Source organism: Gambusia affinis, linkage group LG11 (assembly GCF_019740435.1).
Source record: "Gambusia affinis linkage group LG11, SWU_Gaff_1.0, whole genome shotgun sequence".
In the NCBI taxonomy this organism is placed as follows: domain Eukaryota; kingdom Metazoa; phylum Chordata; class Actinopteri; order Cyprinodontiformes; family Poeciliidae; genus Gambusia; species Gambusia affinis.
In genome coordinates, this window is record NC_057878.1 from 9,121,508 (window position 1) to 9,143,859 (window position 22,352).

Below are 22,352 nucleotides of genomic sequence, written 5' to 3' on the forward strand. Positions count from 1 at the left end.
ATGTGAAACATCACTCTAGTCTTCAGATGTTTGTAACCTCTTACAGAGTTGCCTTGTAGTTGGCACATCCATCTTCCCATTAACTGTGACCAGCTTCTCTGGACCTTCTGAAAAAAAAAAAAAAAAAAAAAAAAGCATGTTCACAGCATCACCATATATCACAGCAAGGACAATGGCTTAAAGGTAATGTACAATGTTAGTTTTCTGCCCAAACATGCCAGTTTGCATGTTGGACCAAAACATCTCTTACATTGCCTGTGGAAAATTGCAAACAGGACTTCATATGATTTATCTTCAATGATGGTTTTCTTCTTTTTCCCACTCTTCAATAATGCCCAGATTTGTGGAGTACACGACTATGTGGGCAATCGATAGATTGTTCCACCTCAGCTGTGCATCCCTGTAGCTCACTCAGAGTTACTATAAGTAACTGGGCTGTTTCTCAGATAAATGCTAGGGATAATAGTTTAACACTTAATTCAGTCTTAAACTTCTCCACAGCTTTATCCCTCACCTAGCTAATGGTCTTCATGATGCTGTTTGTTCATTTATAATCCCTAACAATATTCTAAGGCTTATCTCAGAACAGCTGAATATATCTTGAGAAATCTGCTATAGTCAGGTGGAACTGCACAACATATTGAATTTGAATCGTCATTGCAATGTCAGTGTCTGCAATAAGTGAATTATGAAGGAATGTCTGGATGCAATATTTGGTAGGCTAAGTATTTCACATACATTGTATTACAGTTCTGCTTTCAATTATATATTTGGCCACTTGGAAGAGCTATCACTGTTTATCTCATATTTTGTTTTAGAATGTTTCTCAGCTTTGGCAAACCTGATTCAAATGGGTGCGTTACCTCTTTAGTATTTTATCATGCTGTTGTTGACATGTTTGAAAACTGTAATAAGTGGTAATCCTACATGATCTGCAGCACATTGACTCATATAGAAGGTAAATATTGTGTGCAGACATGGGGTTTCTGTTGAAACAATATCACTATAAGATCATGTCACATTTATAGAACATTGAATGAGCCCAGATTAGAAGCTTCAATATTTACCAAGTACAAAGGCATCAGTACTTACTTAAATATATCCGCACTAGCGGATATTGTCGGTCCACAGTAGCGTTTTTCTGTGAAATGTTACACACAGAACAGTTCTTTATACTTTAAACAATCCCGTTCCAATATTATATTGTGAACATAAACATGATGTTGTAGCATGTTATGATATTATAGGTTGCAGTTCTTCCTGCTCACTCTTCAAAGTCGTGCTGAAAACTTCAAAACAGTCTCTTGTTCACTTATGTTAGAGCGTAGCTGTGCTTTTGATTGGACAGGTAGAACAAAGAAAAGCGGTGGACACCCAGCCTGTCTGGCCATCTGGGGAAGTGAAGTGAAGTGAAGTGTGGGTTTCTGTTCTTCTCTTCCTGGCTCGAGAGTAATTGGCCATCAAATGATTAAAATGTTTCAGAGCTGGCAGGTGGGTGCTTTTCGCAAAGAGGTCGCGAGCGTGTACCCTTTATATAATCCCTCTATACCTGTTGGTGTCTTTTGAACCACCTGTGTGTTTCTGGTTTCTGGTGTGTTTCTCTGACTCACAGCCTGTAGAGCCTGTTGATGCCTGCCTGTTGGTGTATGAGCCTGTGTCCCTGGTCTGGGTACTTCTGAGTCCAACTGGCTCCATCAGTTGGAGATGGCAAATATGCAGGTGATTAAACACCTGCATATTTTGGAGACTGAGAGGGGATAGCAGCGCCCTCTTAGGACCTAAATGGAGAATGCCTCTTAACTTTCTGGCAATTGTTATAGAGCAATGACTAATTATTATTATTTTTTTATTGTTTCATTGAATTATGTAAAAAGAGGCTAATAATATTGACCAGTACTTTAGACACTTATTTTGTGTTAATGTATGTCGTACATTAACACAAAATGTATAATATACATAAAGTTTTAATGTATGCTTTTGTTTATGTCCTATGAAAATAGGAGGTTTGTTTGAGATTTATTAGCATTAAACATAATTTCTGCTACTGGCAGTACCTTAAAAACTATTCATACCCCATATGAGGACAACAGAGTTATCAGATTACAGCAGGCCAAATGCAAATACACAGGCACTTGATAGATTTTAATTTGTAACAAATGTTGAAGATTTTTCTTTCACTTGTATGATTCCAACAAAATATTCTGAAGTTTGTCAGTTTGTGGTTGTAACGTGAAGATGTAAAAAAGTTTAATAGGTACATTTATTTTTGAAGAATTCAGCATATTTTTTATACGTTTGGAATTAGCAAGGTAATGTGATTTTTAGGTTGGGGGTTTTAAGCCAAATATTTATACATATTGATACTATTATTAAACAAAATATGTCTAATTACTGGGTGTGCTGTGGTGGTGTAGGGGATAGCGCGACCCACATTTGGAGGCCTTGAGGTGCGATTCCCGCCGGGTCCCGGCGACATTTGCCGCATGTCTTCCCCCCTCTCCTTCCCCCTTTCCTGTCAGCCTACTGTCATATAAGGGACACTAGAGCCCACAAAAGAAAAAATAAATAAATAAATGTCTAATTACTTAATTAAGCAATTAAAAAAATTGCTTAATTAAGCACTTGACCATCCGAGATTGTTCCACAGCACAAGTCAGCAATATAATCTGTTCTACCGGATTTATTTATTTTTTCTTCCTCTGTGGCTGGCGCATTATTGCCTGCATTTTAAATCAAACTTATTGTAACTTCAAACAAAACTCAAGAAACAATGAAATGTCAGCCTTTGAATAATTAAAACCGCTTCTGATTAATTTACCATTCTTGCTCTGTCAATGAGCAGCAGATGTTCCTCTCCCTTAATGTTTCCTTTGTCTGCAGAGCTACAGTAAATGCAGAGTGATCGATAACTAGTAACTCATTGAGGGGCCCAGAGGTCCAGTGAATGTAACACTTTTTTTTTCTTTTACTCCTTCCTCTTAAGCCTGAGGTTATTGATTCTCTATAACTTTCCCTTTCCATTTAACTCTGATCTTTACCCCCTGGATTGCTGTCATTTAAAACTCACACACATTCACACATCCTGTCAAGGTTATGGTCACTGTCTCTTGTGTGGAGGGAGAAGGCATCTCCTGAAATGGCTAAGTCAACAGAGGAGAAAAAGACGGGGGGGAAAAAAAGAATCGCTGGCAAGTTATCATTTAAGCTGGTTAAAAGGGACAGCAGAAAAGGTATGGAGAGGTACCTTAATGCCCTAAATGTGAAATTAAATTGTCAGCGGGGAGAAGGCTCATATAGCTATGAAATAAATTATGCTAGATTGATTAGTGGCAAGTTTCTATATCCAATAAATGGCTCACCACCCAGGGGGGCATTCTGTCAAGGAGCATCATGAGCACTGTGAGAACCCTCCCTACTCCAAAAAAGTAGGTTCTCTATTACAGACAGAATGAGTTTTCCGTCGCTTGCATGTCTATTTGACGCAGAATTCCCCCCGGAATTGCACTCACTAGATAAATATATGGCTTTCCTCTGTAGCCTGCTAATAGGCTTTAGTTTTGAAACTCATAATCGGAGACTCTTTTACAGTGTTTATCAAGACTTAATGTGATCTTCTATTGCTTAAAGCTGGAAATATTTTGGCTGATTAATGTGATTCGCATCTGATTAAATGCGAATCACATTATTCTAATCCAGGGGTCTAAAATTCCAGTCCTCAAGGGCCGCTGTCCTGCAGTTTTTAGATGTGCCACAGGTACAAAACACTGGAATGAAATGTCTTAATTACCTCCACCTTGTGTAGATCAGTTCTCCAGAGCCTTGCTAATGACATAATTATTCTATTCAGGTGTGATGCAGCAGAGGCACATCTAAAATTTGCAAGACTGCGGCCCTTGAGGACTGGAGTTTGAGACCCCTGTTCTAATCTAAAAATATTAAATTATAAAATTTTTATCTTGTTAATGAAACCCAAAGGACTTTGTTTTATCCTTTTTTTTGGAATTGGGACTATAAAAACAAGAATGCTCTTATTCACATTTGCAGGAATCTATCAGTTTGGGCGTGCTGTGGTGGTGTAGGGGATAGCGCGACCCACATTTTGAGGCCTTCAGTCCTCGACGCGGCGGTCGCGGGTTCGATTCCGGAACCCGGCCGACGTTTGCTGCATGTCTTCCCCCCTCTCCTTTCCTGTCAGCCTACTTTCAAATAAGGGACACTAGAGCCCACAAAAAGACCCCCTGGAGGAAAAAAAAAAAAATTATCAGTTTGACCCAACAAAATTACATAAAACACATACATCTGGACTGAACAATTCTACTTTGAATAGAGATATTTTGAAACAGATTTTTGATGTATGAAACTTATTTGTGAGAACAAATGTCTGTCAAGAACCGGCAGTCTCTGAATAAATCAGTGTATTATGTCAAGATTAATGTGGAAAGCAACAAACAATATACATGAGGATATAGATAATTCAAATGTCTACACTGCAACTAGAACTGGGTACAGAGAGAGAAGTCAAAAAGTACAGAAGATATGAAGAGTAAAAGGGTGCTAACAGATGGATTGTCATGGTTTATTAAGGTCTAAATTCCAGCCAGAGACATGAGTCAGCCTCTCCTTGTTAAGGCCATAATAATTCAAGGCGATTCTATTTTACTTGAAGTCGTTAAAGATTTCGCACCTGCATTTCCTCAGCCAAAACTGCTTTGGAGTTACAACACACAATGATGTCAAGAAATTTCTAAAATAAGGTAAAGAGTCGCCCTTCCACATAAATTCCATCAGGGTTGTAGAACTAGGAAAGAAGAAGAAATAAGGCGCTGGAGGAAGAGCTCTTTTGTTTTAGAAGAATTTTATTGCAGAGACTGAAGAGATAGCTCAAGTGAAACAGTTTGTAATCCCAATCAGTTTCTCCTTAATCTCGGTAAACAGGAGAGAGAAAACTGTCACAGGAGTTTGTGCCAGAACATGGCCGAGTCTGCTGGTGACAGTTCCTGTGTGAGTACTGCTATATTGTGCCAGCAATGAGCACATGTGCTATACTCATCTCGTGTACCAGCAGAAAGAGCATTTGTGCTCCTTGGCAGCCAGTGCAGGGAGACAGAACATGAGGAAACAGTCAATCTGCCTCTGTGCTTTTCAGCTCTTCCAGCCAATGGAAATGTCCCAGGTGTGATACATGCATTCCCAGCCATCTTGTGGACATCCTCTACATGTTAGTAAATAATTTTGTGAAACTAAGTGGAAAAAAAGAATAGTTGTTTAATTCTTAAAGGTATTTTACACATAATGTGCCATGTCACCTAAGAAATTTGTGTCTTGAAATAATCTTAATGGTAATTCTATTTATCATTTTCCTTCCGTCACAGACTGTGTCTCAATAACATGATGCGTCTTAAACCAGTGCTGTATAAGTAGGATTTTTATTTAGCTGAAAAACAATGTAAATATGATTATTTGGAGAATCACTCGCACTATATGTGTAAAAATACATTCAACTCGAATGATAAAACAGTAGTAGTCACTCAGAACAAGTCATGATGACGTTTTAGCTGTGTTCTGGGGAAAATTGATAATTTGCACATTTTATTTTTGTAAATGTATTAGCGACAGGTGTCACAAACTGTGTTAAGGAGATTTTTTTTTGTTCATCTGAGCATTGAATGAATGTTGGATGGATGCTAATTTTCTATCAGCTAACAGTTAGCATGTCACAAGATTCTCACTTTAATTACAAGTCATTTGCATCATCTCTGTGTAAATACTGTCGCACAAAGACTTTAAAGTAGTGAGAGCTTTTTCAGTGCTTTGCTAACTCTGAGTTGTTGGCTAACCCTACAAGAGTATCAGTTGAATCTGTCAACATAACAGATAATCTCAACAACTACTAATTTTCTTGACAAATTCCTCGTTATAAGCATGATACAGAGTGAACTTAAGTACCATAGGGTGTCAAGTTTAAAGAAATCAACTTCACATCTTGGGCCCATAAAAGATATTGATGCCATTTTCATTACTCTGATAAAGAACAGAGTCATTGCACAGTTACTCTATCTTGGTACTTGGTATTTAACTTGGGTTAGATTAATTAGACTGATTTAACATGTAATGTAGCTAGCAATGTGGCTAATATTTAAATATGCTATCCTATTACACTCTTTCTTGTACAGGAGCTTTACTGACCTTTTAAGATTGCTCTCAAACATCAGAGTGTCACCTTTTTTGTAGTGCTAGCAACCTGGCTTAAAATGATCCTTCAGCTTTTCCAGTTTGTCAGTCTCCAAGGCAAAATGCTTTTGCCTTTGCCATGTCTCTCGATGTGCTTGTCAGGTTACCGGCTTCATACTTCCATCAGTAGCACATATGATTCTCAGCCATGACTGATGAGATGAACCTCTGCAAGTGGAGACGGAGTAGGTTGTGTACCAGCTTGGGAAGATCAAAACTGTAAAGTTGGTGTCAATTATAATGCAAATATTTAAAAACACATTTTCTAACATTGTTCTATTTTAATATTGATCATTTTGACATTGGTACTTAAACCATGCCTCAATCACAGTGAGGCATGGTGCAACTGCAGTGCTTTAACATGTTGGTGTGATTGTGCATATTGAATGTCTAATGTTTCAAAACACAACAAGACACAAGTTATGTGAAGCATCCAAAGTGTGTATCAGTCATACAGTAAAGAATCAAGTTGTCCTGATTCTTGTTGACCAGTTATTTGTTGACATCTTGGTCATATGAAAGGATTAAAATTGTCATGTCATTCAATGGCGACCAACGGCGTTTTGCTATCGGAACGATGTGGAAAGTGAAAGGAAGGCTGTATCTCTACATAAAAGATGTGATAAATGCTCATTGCTTTCCATTGAGCTCAACAGCTTGTCTTTGCAGTGTGATTCCCTAAACCTTACAGAGCATGCAGACAAAGTCACAATCTTGTGAAAACCAAACGTTTCATACGGAGAGGCATAGACATTCTGTTCTCTGTCAGCTCCTGTCTTATGATCATTCTCCTTACTCTCCTTTTCACTATCTCTATCCCACACACGCATCTCCATTGAGGTAAAATACCCATGGGGGTGAGCTTCTGGTTAGTGAAAATGTCAAAAGGCTTTGTCGTCTCCAATCTTGGTCACTAAATCTGACCTCTGTGTTGAGAGTGAGTTTGTATGTATATTTAAAAAGAAAAACAAAACCCAAAAAACAGCCTTCTGCACAACTTTGGTCTGCAAACCAACACAATAATTCAGTTCAAAAGAACTATAATGATAACCAATAAAAGCAATTAATTTTTTAAAATATATTTTGGCTATTGTCATGGTGCATTCAGGGACAGAAAAGGCAAATGTTTCTTCAGATTTTGAAAACGGCAAACCAACGTGTATAATAGATCCATGTTACAAAATCTTTCCAAGAAGTGTATTTAGTAAATTTATTTACCACCAATTGTTTTCTTTCTGATTTGAGTTAGTACGGTACTGACCCATTCAAAAAATGTTAATTTTATTGAAATGTCTATTTCAGTACATAACTGAAATGAATTATAAAGATTAATTGCACACAAACGGATGTTTCAAAGCCTTTATTTCTGTTAATTATGGTGATTTTCTGCTTACCTCTAATGAAAATAATGACATTTAAAATTGCAATGTTACATCAAAACATTTTAATTGAGAAATTTGGCTTAATGAAAAATATGTTTGTCTGCTTAAAAGTAGTTATGTCCAAAAGGTAATTTTATTTACAAATAAGTCTCATCTGAATGTCTATTCTTGTTTATTGAATACGAGTGTAAGTGTATTTATGTGTAGGAGGAAAAATGGCTGTGATTCCGCCTTCCTGGGGAGAATTTGATCTCTCTGCTGCAAAAACTCTTCATCTGCACTGAAGTTTTCCTCTTGCCTTCTTCAGTTTTCTCCATCTAACATGGACGTCTTTTTTTAGTATGAGTGATTCTACCCACTCACAAGCTGTTCAACTTGCCCTACATGCATAAATTTGAAGGTTCTGATCACATCTGTCACATTCCTACTTGAAAAGCCCTATTTGTCCATCAGAGATTACAATATGTTTTTAGTGTTTAGTGCCATTTGATGGTATCAAAGGTGTTGTGGTCCGCTGGCATTCAAAAATGAAAGGAAAATATTCTTTGCCTCCTTCCTTTTTTTTCTCTTGCGCTGTCTCAATATGAACTGATTCTGCTTTTTGAGATTCATAATTCTTAAAATAAATATAGTCCTGTTTGCTTTGAAATTGATGTCATTTAGCTACTTGACTGTTTGCATGTTTTCATACAGCTTCAGTTATTGGATGACACATCCAGTAATAGCCCCCTTTACCTGCTACCACTTTTTCCCCATTGTCCCATCATATGTATTCCAAGGGATGTTGTTTTGAAAAATCATAGTATTTTGTACATTGCCTTACAAAAGTACTTAAACCGTTATCAGCACAAATTAGTGAATATTTGGAAAGAGGAAGTTGAAAAGGACACAGCATATGTCTGATGATATTGATTTTCAAGTTTTGGGTGATTTATTTGGAACCAAATAAGAGATACAAACACAATCTGGTAAAGAAAAGGTAATGAACTGAACTTAAATTAAGGAAAAACACAAGCTTAATTTGAACTAATATTCTAGACATTGCTCAACACATTTTAGGTAAGTGTTTTACTGATATTTTTTATATATCAGTATAGTTTTGCATCATCTGCATCCGAAATCTGTCAATTACGTTTGGGGAACAAATAAACAAAGCACTTTCACACATTGTTTGAGTACTGAGTACTGCCTTGTTTCCACAGCAAATGATGAGGTCCTCTGTCTTCCATATGTTCATCCTCACTATGGTCGCTGTGGATGTCATTGTGGCCGCCAGCAACTATTACAAAGGCGAGAATTACCAAAGGCACTATGATGAGTTCTACCTGGCAGAGGTAAGATCTTAGTTTTTCAATAATATTTATTTATTTATTTACTATGAAAAAGCAATGCATTATGTTTTGAATTGTATTCTTTGTCAACATGTGTAAGGCGCTTTAAATTATATGTTAAATATTACTTTTTTACACTACTTTCTTGTAATTTTTGACGTAATAATTTAATTAGCTATACATAAAAGGGTTAAAAAAACTGATTTAAGGTGAAAGAACAAAACTCCTCCAAGAAATATAATTAAGACTCAAATGTGGATCAAGCTCTATGCTGAACATCAGGTTTTCTATAATGCATTTTCAAAAATATACAGTGCAATGTAAAAATCCTCCAATTATTTAGGTTAGACCTTCAAGTATCGGACTTCTTTTGGGGTTTTGAAGTCTTGCCTTCTTGGGACTTCAACAGCTATTTACTTATGTGTTGTCCAATACAAACACATTTTCAGAGAGGTTTTTGTTTGTTTAGCCATTTTACTCTAAGCTATAAATTACCTTGTCAGGAAATAGGTTCCTTAACTGAGAGCTCAGGAACTTCGGACAGCTTATAATTCAGATCGTTAGACTTTTTCAGCAGTTCAATAGTTTATCACAAGGTTTCATATTTTATTTTCTGGGTCTATGAATATTTTTTAAATATTGCACCCCTTGATAGGTGAAAATAGTATTTTGGCATTAACAGATCAATATATCAAGTCTTTGCTGTATTTTTTTTTCTATTTGCTAACAAATGTGGTTTTTATCTGCTGTAGCAGATACATTTCAGGCTCAACTTTGTCGCTTTTCCCCCCTCCATTGGCCCACATACCTCCATTTTTAAGCCTACTCTGCACAATGTAATGTCACCGTCATAAAAAAAATAATTTAAAAAGAAGCAAAGACTTATTATAAAAGTGTTTTACAGACCTGCAGGAAATTAGAAATATGTAACAAGTCATTCACCAAAGAACTACACAGGATAATTGACGAGTTAAAATACCTACATGCAAAAAATTTTTGCATGTAGGTATTGAATTGGTCAGTTCATTCAGAAATACAATATAATTCAGAATTTATCATACCTCGATGCCAGGAGTAAATTCTTCTTTCTTTCTGTTTTTCTTCTTTGGCAGGTTGCTTTTACTGTGCTGTTCGACCTTGAAGCTCTGCTGAAAATTTGGTGCCTCGGCTTCACTGGCTACATCAGCTCCTCCTTACATAAGTTTGAATCTCTCCTGGTGGTGGGCACCACGTTGCACATTTACCCTGACCTGTATCACTCCCAGTTCACCTACTTTCAGGTATAACTCCTCATTTAAGTGCATAGACATTGGAAAGTGTTCACACAAAAATGGGTGTTAATCATATTCAAAATGCAAATCTGAATCGTCTTCTTGAAGTGCAACGATGTTTTTCATTTCTCACAGTTTACACTTGATTGAGTCACACATACAAGTAACACCACAGTCATGTAGTGAATCAAAGGCACCACTTTCTGTCTGAACCACAACTCTGAACTTGCTCTCTTAATGAGATGCCGTTCAGTAGAAAAGTGTTGTTCCCCTTTACAGAATTCTTTTTGGTTTATTTGTTTTGTCACACTTGGTTTTTTTCAGATCTTCAAACTCATTTTAATATCTGGGTAACATAAGTAAATATAAACAACAGTTTTAAAATGACAATTTCCTTTAATTCTGTGGAGAAACCGTTCTGTTCAAGCCAACCTAACTCTACGTTAAATTGTGATTTAGTTGACATTTATCGCTTGTGATTCAACCTCTTTTTTTTTTTTACTTTTAATCATGACTGTCATGAGTAAATGTTTACTGCATGCTCCAAAATGTGCACCATTGCCACAGTGTTTATATGGCAACCAGATATATGTAAGGATTCTGCTCCGTACATTTTACATGATGGAAAATATTTACATTTTTCAGTACCACATCCTAGACATTCGCATTGTCCTTCTGTTTTTACCGTTGAATTAACTTGTTTTTAAGGTTTTTTTTTAAATATCCTAGATAGTGTATTGACGTTACCGTTATTGTTGTCTGGTTTGAGTCTTTTGAAGTTTTGTGTATTACATGATGAACCAGCAGAACGATATCTCATCTTTTTGTGTGCTATAAGTTAATGACTGAGATCATAATAAAGCTCTTTTAATTTGACTGTTGTTTCACAACAGAGGTAAAAGCAAACTGAACAAATGAATTTAGTGAAATTACCATTAACTTATCACCTTTCTCTATTTGTACACCAAGAGATGTTTGCATAGGAAGAAACATTTCTGTGGTGCGTTAAGCCTTCATATCAATTTTAGCAAATCGCACTCCTCGCTCTGCTTCAGACTAATTAGTGCTGTTTAAGAGCAGCCATGAACTTACGCCTCTCTCAGTGGAAAACCTCCCTCCAACTTTTCTGCTGATATTTTTCCAATTTTGAACCAATGACATTTAGTCACAAGTAATTAACCTTAAAGGTCCTTGGTGAAATCGAATGTGCCCTGGCAATAGGAGGAAAAACCAGGCCCAGCAATCCTACTCAGGTGTTTCTTTCATTTTATTTTAGTTGTATCCAACCGAGGGGCATTTCAGTGCTAAAGGTTAGACTTATTACATCCAAGTGCAAAATGTCACAGACTTTCATGCCCTGCTTAGAGTTTTGACACACACTTGTTCAGTTTTTAATTGCCCCACTGAACCCACAAAAAAAAACTTTCCATCATTTAATACTAGTCGATTCCCAGGTTGGTGTTGGGATAACATAATCTTAAAAGGAAAAGGTTGTTGGGCGTGCTGTGGTGGCGTAGGGGATAGCGCGACCCACGTTTGGAGGCCTTGAGTCCTCGACGCGGCCGTCGCGGGTACGATTCCCGGACCTGGCGACATTTGCTGCATGTCTTCCCCCCTCTCTCTTCCCCTTTCCTGTCAGCCTACTGTCATATAAGGGCCCACAAAATGACCCCCTGGTGTGGAGACAAAAAAAAAAGGTTTAAAAAAAGGAAGAGGTTGTGCTACATCAACAGTGCCCCATTTTGTATGAGATACGTCTTTGTCTTGCAAGAAGCAAAAACATATAGATAAAACATAATATAGAGAAAACACAGCAGGAAAGCAGTCTTCTTTTGTTGTGTCCTGTTTTTTTTTTGCATTTCTGTCATTCATTCATTCATTCAGTCAGTGTCAATGTTTACATAACTGCTGCTCTGATTATTTATTCTGCATTCTCTGTTTCTACATGACCATTAGATGAAAATGTAAAATAAAATAATAAAACAAGAATAAATTCACCATAAAAAATTAAAACTTTAGATTTTTTTGATATCCCAGTGACTGTGATCTAACATGGGCATGATAAATAGCACTCTTTTTGTCAAATAGATGATCATAGTGATATCTTCAAAATCGTTGAGCATAGGTGCAACATTTAAGGGCTAAGTATCTCTGGTCCTTCTCTACCTTTATGTGATCACAACACATAAAGGATCTCTTGCCCTCTATAGGCAGGAGATCACAAGAAAAAGACTTGTTACTTGTTTGCTTTGAGACCCAGTGGAAAGCAGATTTTGATGTATTCATTGTTGAACAGTTGCAAACTTTTTGGCTCTAAAATATGACAACCTATACATTTTCAGAAAATACAGAATGCAACAACCTCTCATTCCCAAAACTGATTTGTTCCTCGCCCCAGAGTAAGCATCTGTAAAACAGAAAGTAGGCCTCTTAGTATATGAGGGAATGTCTGTCTTCCTGCTTCATCCGTCAGCCTGAGCTTAGTACTTTTACAGTGTATATTTTCTTTATGCTTCCGTCTGAACAAGTTGGCTGTCTTTGTTGTCTTTTTTTGGCTGTGTTTCCAGGGCATCAAAGACAGTCATTAATCTGGTTTAATGTTGGATTATAAAGAAAAATCTTTGGCCAGAAGCATCACTCTGAAGACTTTGATCAATAGCTACTCTCTGGATTTCCAATCAAAGCCTGACAAAGACACATTACCTTTTGGGGGTTTCTGTCCCCACCAGCTATATAGAGGCTAAATCTGTTGACAGAGCTCAGAATCACCACATTGCTACTGTTAAGATTCGGATTACTCTGCTATGTTTGCAACTCTGGTATATATTCACAGCCTTGGAATAAATAAATAAATAAATAGCACTGATCTCTTGTACTTTGCTGTACAAACCAAAAGAACACATAGCAATATAGCAATCAAGAGATGTATTTGTCTTTCTTGTCCCTAGGTACTACGTGTGGTGCGCCTGATAAAAATTTCTCCTGCTCTAGAGGACTTTGTGTATAAGATATTTGGTCCAGGAAAAAAACTGGGCAGCCTGGTGGTCTTCACGGCCAGCCTCCTCATCGTCATGTCAGCCATCAGTTTGCAAATGTTCTGTTTTGTGGAGGAGCTAGACCGCTTTACAACTTTTCCCAGGGTAAGCAACTCCTCACATTTATCTTATTGACTGAATGTAGTAGAATGTGATATATGTAGTAGATATATGAATTGTTTTGGTTCAAATAGTTTTATTTTGCGATTTGATGTCTGCATTTTTTGTATTTGGTATGTCTATATAATCTTGGTAAAAATCAATTGTAGCATTTGTTATCTGACTCATAGCGTCTTCAACTACGGTATGTCCCAACAAAGACATTTGCTACTTTGTGCCTGTAAAAATGGAAGTCTCATATTTGTTAATGTTGAAATTATAAAGTTGTTTAGCTTTAATATTAGTTGACTAATATTTCACACAATTCAGCAGTACGCTGTAGTTTATGCTAAAATATTCAGAGATTGGGGCATATGAAAACACGAAATCAAGGTTTAAAATTTCAAGAGCTTCTGGAACGGCACCTCAAACAAGCGATTCGCAGGCCTGTGGGTGCTGATGATGGGTCGACAGATGTGCCACTGCCTTTGATTTCTAATTGCTCACAAACTTATCTTTCTCTCTCATTAGTGACAACTTTCCACCTTCTGTATTTTTTTTTCACCTCTCCCTTCCAACATTTCACTGATCTTAGGCAAGCGGGACATGAAAGACTGCGTGTGAACAGCTGCCACTTGTAGGCTGTTTTACCCCTCCCTCTATCATTTTTTTCCTCAGATAAATTATTATTATTTTTTGTTTTGCTGGTGCTGCTTCTGTTCCATGCACACACGTATGTGCATCTAGACACAAAGACACGTCACAGTTAATGATGTCTGACTGTCTTCCCCAGGGGCAGACAACGTCTTTGGCTTTATCTTTATCGACACTTGCAGGGACACGGCAGCAGGTGGGAAGGGTTGAGGGCATGGTGCTGCTGACAAAAAGAGATAAAGTACAGAGTGCCATTTGACTCCAGGGGGCCACCGTCTCACAGCTGGTTGTTCTTTACTCTTAAACTGACCTCTGCGGAGCCAACAAAAGATGTCCATGTCCTCACTTCCTCCCTACTCTCCCTGACTCACATCTGTTTGCAAGGAAGGGGATAGAGGGTCTGAAGGGAATTCATGCAGCAGCTGCGTAATATTTGCTCTCGAGTGAAAAAGCATGTTTCAATTGTCAGATGTCTCTGTGCAGTTTCCTCCTTCTATCTCGTTTTCTGTTCCTTCCTCTGCTGCTCTTGTCTTCTGGGTTGTCTTTTCCACTTGTTAGCCTTTAGCTTTTTTTTCTGTTATCATGCTTTATTTTTTTGTCATCCCTGTAGGCGTTCATGTCCATGTTCCAGATCCTAACCCAAGAGGGCTGGATAGATGTCATGGACCAGACTCTGGTGGCTGTCGGAACAATGTGGGCTCCAGTCGTAGCCATTTACTTCATCCTCTACCATCTGTTTGCTACCCTGGTGAGGAACACGCTGTGCTGCTTTTATTGGGTCAAATAAACAACATAAAGCTATTCGATGGTTGCTGCTAGTACATTTGTATACACAGTCATATTCTGTTGAAGATTATATTCTCATGTCCTAAACAGTAAAAGCCAATATGGTCAAAAGTATTCATACCTTTTGACAGTTTTACATTTGTCACTGTACATGGCAAACCCAATCTTTAATGTGTTTTATTACATATTTATATGACACACCAATGCAAAGTATAGCATAATTGTGAAAGAAAAGGCAAAGAATATAGTGATTTCATACTGCCCACCTCTCCATCTAGCTACTGAGATTTTTTTGCCCAATCTTCTTCGCAATGTAAGTTATGAACCCCAAAAATCATAGATGGCTTTCAGCCACACATAGCATTTTGCATGTAGGCATTAGCATCCTCTAATGTATTTTATTGGGTTATAGGATCCCAATAAAACACATTGCAGTTTCTGTTTGTAATGTGACAAAATCTGAAAAAGTTCAAGCACTTTGAGTGCTTTTACAAAGGCCTGCACAGTGGAAAAAGGTCAAATAAATGCATGAATTTCTTTGCGCGGTCATTCAGTTCCAGCCTCTGTTTTTGTTCACTCAAGTGGCACATTTAATCACAGATAATCAGACTTGCAGGCATAAGAAGCGCTGACATTTCAGTGTATGGCCCTCTGATACAAGGAGTCATCAGACAGCACACCAAATCTCGGGATGACTCACGACTCTCTTAAGACAGACAGGATGTCTTCCAGGACAGAGCAAGCTACAAATACAAATACAATGCAGAGTGTGTACAGTGAAAAGATAAACAAAGACTGCATTGTCTCTTTTTTTATTGTGATGGTAATTATTACATTAACACGTTGTCAGAAGCTCACACTCTGCAGCTGTGCTTGATATCTCTCTTGTTGCATTTTAGATTCTGCTGAGTCTTTTTGTGGCTGTTATCTTGGACAATCTCGAGTTGGACGAAGACCTAAAGAAGCTCAAACAGGTAAATAAAGCTTCTTTGAAGTTCTTTATAGTATAGATTTACAGTAGCAGTTATTTGGGAAATAATCCTTTTGTTTGTAATTTAGTGTGGGCATTGTAACATGTTGCACTTCACTTTGAGAATTACTTGCCAAGTAATGTTGCTACGCTGGTGTTGTTGCAGGCTATCTTTTTACTTGGCAGATAAAACTTTGGAGATTACTTTATCGAGAGTTGCTCAAAATAAAATTTAGTTCTCCATCGAAGACGCAGTTGGGTTTAGCAGATGATAATTCAACGTAAACATAAGCGGGTGCCAGTGGACAATTCAAACAGCAGATTTATTATATTGGCCACCAACGTCTTTATAGGAACCAGGTTTGGACAGAAGCCAGATTTTTCTCATCAGCATGTTATTTCATTGATTAAAAAAAGAAATGTTCCTACTTGGCATGAGAGGTTTGAAATGCAAGATAACTTCTGACATTTAAAAATGTTAATAGTTTTATGGGGTATTTTATATACATTTGTCATAAACCCAAATTTCAAACAAAGTTCTAGCGTTGCATGTTTTTTTTGACCTGTTGTTTTACAAAATGAAAGGATTAAGCAACAAAAACAGTTTTTAATTGAAAAAAAAAAAGTGTGATTTGGGGGCTTTTTGTGGATTTTTTTTTCCTTAAACCAAAAATGTTTTTCTGTTTTATCCAATGTTTGTGTCCAAGTTTCAACCATCTATTTGTGGAGTTGAGGTTAGGCTAAAGAATTTGCTAAGACCTTCCTCCTGGGTTTGATTGGTGTTTCTGACCAGGATCTGTGCATTTCTGCAGATGACAGTAGGTAGGGCCACGCGGATTTGTACAAGCTTCGAATTGAAAAACATCTTATATCTCCATGTTGTGTCTGCAAAATGACTGTCTTTAAAATGCTGTGCTCTGTGCATTTCTGTGGTACCAGTCTCATTCATGAGCAGGTAAATGAGAGTTGTCTTTTGTCTCGTTACCTTTTTGCATGACTCATTCCAAGTTATGAGAAAAAAAAAATCCCACTGAGCTTTTTTGCAGACTCACCAGTGGACAATTTCAAATGCACATAACAGCGCAGGTCAGTTGTGTGGGCTGCAGTGTAGACTCTCCAGAAAGTAAGCACAAAAGAATCAAGCCTTAGAAATGAAGTGCTGCTAAACACAGAGGAAAAGGGAACTCTTTTTTTTCCCCTCTATATTTCAGAGACAAAAAAAAATATAAAAGAAAAAGAAAGCAGGAAAGTACATCAAGTAATGCATTTCAAAATGGCATTTCTGCCTCCCAAACATATGAAGTGCTTACAGATTTGGCTGCTGTTTGACTTTTTTTTGTTGTTGTGACAAATACCAGTCCATTAGAAGCTAAGCGCTTTGTGTTTGCTCTCTGAAATGAGTGATTAGGTTGAATTTTGGTTACATTATGAACAAGATGGAGTATTTATTTATTTTTTTCTGTCCTATTTAAGCCTCAGCTCTAAAAGTTGCCAATCAACTAAAAAAGTGTATGTTTAAAGAAAGAAAAGAGGGAAAAGGCATGTATTCCCATACTAACGCAAGGTTCCTGATGTTGTGTCCTCAACTTTAAAAACAGTTTGTGTCATGAAATGCAGATTAAGTGCTGCGGTGGGCAAAGTTTTGTGGAGAAGTAGGTTTTCTCAATCATCACAGACAAAAATTTTGGCAGTTCAAGGAATTGGTCTTCTGTTTATGTCCATTCAGAAGCTAGAAGTAGCTAATCAGCTTGAATCTCGTCAGGGACACATGCTCAGATAATTATAATGTACAGTCAGTGTGCCTTAATAGCTGGCTGACAGGCTTCAGTTTGCTTGGACATGTTATTTCCCTCCCACGGCCGACTGATTAGCTGCAGCAACGGTAAAATTGCCTATTTTACAGGTGCTTCAATCATGGGTGCAGAAACTCACTATTTATATACCCCTGATGGTAATCACCCACCCACAGGACAGGGATTTAGCAAACATTTAACATTTAACAAATATAACAAATTTTCTAAGAAATGCCTATCAGAAACCAATTACAGGGTTTGTAAGGCAGTATTTGTACCCGCTGCTTGATGCCTGACTTTGCTAACTCATTTTTGTTCATATCAAAATCAGGTAAGCTTCAAATAAGTATCAAGTACTCAACTGTTTTCTTTAGCTAATGTATTTCCTTTGATAAAGATTTACACCAGATGCTAGTATCACCTTAAGTTAATTACAGGTGCTCTACAAAGAAATCAACACAAATGGATATATTATCTATAACAAGGTGAAATGACACAGGGAATCAGTATTGAGCACGCCCACGTTCAGTGTGTTTCCTCAATGGAGAACCTGCTTAGATTGGTCATTGCATCCAGTTCAAGTGATTACCAGGGCATTCTAGCAACTTCCTTGGCTGTGTGGGATCATTGTCATTTCAGACTTTTTATCAACAGCTTGTTGGTACATTGTTCTTTCAATTAAATGAAATCAGTCGTTCCACTTTTTAACACTAAACTCGAAGTGCTAATTTCTATTCTTTGCATACGGGTATTAGATAGATTTATAATTTTATTTATTAACCAGAAAAGTATCTTTGATATGGTGGTGAAATTGTATATCTGCTAAAATCTGCTTCCTGTTTCATGTGTGTGAAGAATATAATTTGGAAAACCAAACATACTAAGTCATCTTAGATAGCATTATAGTCACCACCGTGTACTGACTACCTGTTTATTTACGGTCTACGTGTCAAAGAAAGGTGAAAACATATAGTCCAGCTTACAAGGCTGACCTCTATATCACATCAGTAGATGATAGACTCACTGCTCAGCATAATAATAACCAAAGCAGGATAGAAAGAGCTAATCAGAACAGAACTTAGCTGTGGGCTGTAACTTGCCAACTTACACACATTTTATGGAATAACACCATTATAAGTAGAAGAAACATCACTGAACAAACGGCTCTCACTACAACCTACCTATAGTGCCTCTGATATACTCCTTCACTAAGAGGTTTTTCACAATTTTGTCATATTACAACTACAACTTTATATTTATGTTTCATAGGTTGGGCGTTGAATTCAGTTTGGTTCATTTTAATTTGATTATTCTAGGTTTCATTTTACTTCTGTGTTTTTTTTTGCTTTCTAGTGTTGCTCTTTAATGCCAGTGCCTCACTTTAACAGATGTTCCCCATCTGTTCATTCCATCACCTGTATGGCATCCAATAATCAAAGCCTTCACTATAAATACTTCTTGGTTCAGTTACTCCATGTCAGAGTCCCTGTTGTCCTCACCCTGCTTTTTCCACTTCATTAAAACGTTTTTATTCGCCACACTTGTCACTCTGTTTCTGCATTTGTGTCCTCAAAAAACAACAACAAAAAAAAAAACAACATAATGTGTCTGTAAAAAACTTTATCATATTTTTTTTTTAGATTTCATAAGATAGACCAACGCAAGGTAGTTCATAACTGTAAGGTAGAACTGCATGTCACAAATCTGGTCACAGAGCCACAAGGCTGTAAACTAAGAGAAAGTGTTTGGAGTTTACCACAAGCCATGCTGGGAACATATTCTCCTTTCCCTTCGCTGTTATGCTCTATTTGTTGTTCGCCAGAGACCAAATAATACCCAGAAATACATTGAAGTGGTTGGTTATAATGTGAAAAAAATGTGTCAAAGTTCAAGGGGGATAACTTTATAACAAACAGCATCTGTGACAAACTAATACATCGGATCTGTCCTTGCCACATGCATCCAAGAAAATGTAGGTGTCAATGTGCAGAAGAGCAGTCCAATAATGGATTTATATTGCACTTCTGAAATAAGAACAAATGAGCACAAAAAGCAATCTAAAAACGGAAAGAGCAGCAAAAGGTTTTTGTGTGGCAAGTGTTAATTATTTATTCCAATTTGAAATTCAAGGTCATCTTCCAGAGGGCAAAGAATAGGTTTGTAAAAAATATCTTGGCAACTGCCTCTGGTATTCCAAATAAATTGGCATACATTTTGACCCAGCTGAGTGCTGAAAAAAAGCCTTTATTTCTGTATTGCAACAATTTAGTCAAACTTTCCTTATAAATGTGAACTGAGTTCAATTGGGGTCAGTTGGAAGATGCTAAGCTCAGTAAATATGTTTGCATAATTCTTTGAATAACCATATCCTGACTATTTTTTGTTTGCTGAAAAGGAAACCATTAAAAATATTTTCAGCAAAGCTACTTCATCAGTGTCTATGACTGTCTGTTTTTTAGAAAAACAGGATTGTGGCATTGGGATTTACCTGAAATAAACTTCAGAACTAAAATTATATCTTCTTGTGTAAGGTAGGAATAGCTCAACTGTGATCTGTGCATTAGTTGCTGTTTTTGGTTCTTTCTGGACCTCGTTGATTCTCCAGTACACTCTTAGTCATTTTGGTAGGCCAGCTGCTCACAATGGGAGGTTCACTAATGTTTCATGTTTTCTCCATTTGAGGCAAATGGCTCTCACTGTGGTTTCCTGGTGTCCCAAAGCCTTAGAAATGACTCTGTAACCAGTTCCAGACTGACTGATGTCATATTTGTTGCTTTTTAAAAAAATTATCTTGCATCATGTTGTAAGCTAACGTTTCATTTAAGCAACTCCCTAAGTCTGAAAGTCTAGGACTAATAAGGGCTGTGGATAGAGAAACTTAATTAAAAAAAGAGAGGTTAAGCTCAGGTAATTCATGTTTTTAGTTCCTGTACTGACTCAGGTTATTTTTTTCTAATTTTTCAATTTGTGTGATACAAAAAACAAAAACAATAAATTTGTAATGATGCAACTTTTATTCACATAAAATTTTCGCATGTGTGATACTTGTTTGTGTCTAGTTGAAAGGCCTGCATGGGAAATTTTTGTTTCAAATAAATTTACTGTTACACCCTGTTACGACCCAGCTCAGCCAGGGGGAAGGAGAAGTAACATTAAAGAAACCTAGATGTTAAGGTTTTTCAGTTTGGGATTTATTGTTTGGGTTTAACAAAATAAAAAGGTAGAAAAAAGCCCTTTACAATCAAAAGTTTAGGTGTACTGACCAAAAACAAAACACTGAATAAAACAATGTCCACAAAACAACCAGAGTTGGAAACCAAAGATCTTAACCAAACAAAACAGGACCAAAACCTAAGGTTAACAAACAACAAAGGGAGTGGCACAGGAGGATTAGGGCTGCAACCAGTTCCCAATAGAGTTAATTTCATTAGAAAGCTGCAGATATACAGAAAAGAAAGAGACAAAAGAAACATACAAGGCCACCAGCCGTAACACACCCTATAATGTTATAGCTGTGGCTAAGGTAACCCTAAACCTGCTTTTGCATTTACCTTAAAATTGATCAAATTAATTACAGCTCTTTTATCACCCTCACCCAGTTACAAACATTTACTTGAGCGTGGTCCATGTGTGTGCTCAGTGGCGCAGTAATGAGTGAAATCAGGGTAAATGAGTTGCCAGGCAACACGTTTTGTTCATGTCACTCTGTATGCCATAAACACTGAGGGACATAAACTATCTGTGGGACTTCTCTCACAGTGGCCAGTAATGGTGTGTGTAGGATGTAGGTGGGAGGGTGTGTAGGTGTGTGTGTATACAGACAGGTGTAAGGTTGTGTCCAGTCATTTTACTAATTCTAAAATGGCATCCTCAATAGACCTCGCAGGTAAAAACATCTGTCACTGTTTGTGTGCTGATTGCAGCCTGACCTGCATCTGTCAACTCTGACAGACCATTTGTCTTTATTTGATGGAAACACTTCGAGCTCTGAGACTCTAGAGGATTTGCAACTCTTTGCTTTTCTGTGCTGTTTTAAAATGAAGTGTTTAATGTTTAATAAGTCTGTAAATAACATTGCAGATTCTCACGCTGACAGAGGTTTGACTTTTGGCCACTCAAAGACATTTAGAGGTTCTCCTTTAAAAGTGCTCCTTGAACATTAAGTCTGGATCAGTCTCATGGTGAAACCCTAAGCTTTGTTTACAGCCATGATGCCGACATCACCATGCTTCTTCACCATGTGCTGTTGCTTGCCTAATCCTCTATGAACTCTGCACACATATTTAAACTCTTAACATCACACTTTTATAGTTTACTGTTAATTTTTAACCTGTATTTTCTTTTAAACAAATTGTGACTATTTATAACCATTACAAATGCTTTAATGTAGTAACAAGGGTTGGCGAATGCAATAATCATTAATGTGAAGTAATTTAAATATCAGCCTTTTTTATCTGACTGTCTTTTTTTCAGCAGACATTGTCAACACTACCATAAGTGGTGGTAAAGCACCATGTTGAGCACTAACGATATACGTGCCATGTGGTGCTTGTTTTTGCCTCAACACCTTTAGATAATTGCATATAATTGCTGTTGTTGTTTTTTTTGGTATACATGATCATTTCGAAATGTACACCAGTACCCCATTTAATATTTGATAAGAAATAGCTCTGTTTTGCTGTTGTGGATTAGATTGTTAAATTGTTATTGTTAACATTGTTGTCAGCATCACACCGTGGGTTAGAGAGAGAACAGTTCTGTAGTAAAGCAGGATTTCAATTTTATTTCAAAATTTAGACG

At 37.2% G+C, this 22,352-nt stretch overlaps 1 protein-coding gene across 3 annotated transcripts in view; it reads left to right on the forward strand.

Annotated features, from left to right (window-relative positions):
* The window catches only part of nalcn (sodium leak channel, non-selective), a 74,386-nt gene that overhangs the window by 20,268 nt on the left and 31,766 nt on the right, over window positions 1-22,352 (forward strand). For all 3 annotated transcript variants that reach the window (XM_044132071.1, XM_044132072.1, XM_044132073.1), the window contains 5 exons: window positions 8,816-8,947; window positions 10,057-10,224; window positions 13,164-13,355; window positions 14,614-14,751; window positions 15,689-15,763. In XM_044132071.1, coding sequence (XP_043988006.1) covers window positions 8,816-8,947; window positions 10,057-10,224; window positions 13,164-13,355; window positions 14,614-14,751; window positions 15,689-15,763 — 705 coding nt within the window. The remainder of the gene's footprint in view (window positions 1-8,815; window positions 8,948-10,056; window positions 10,225-13,163; window positions 13,356-14,613; window positions 14,752-15,688; window positions 15,764-22,352) is intronic.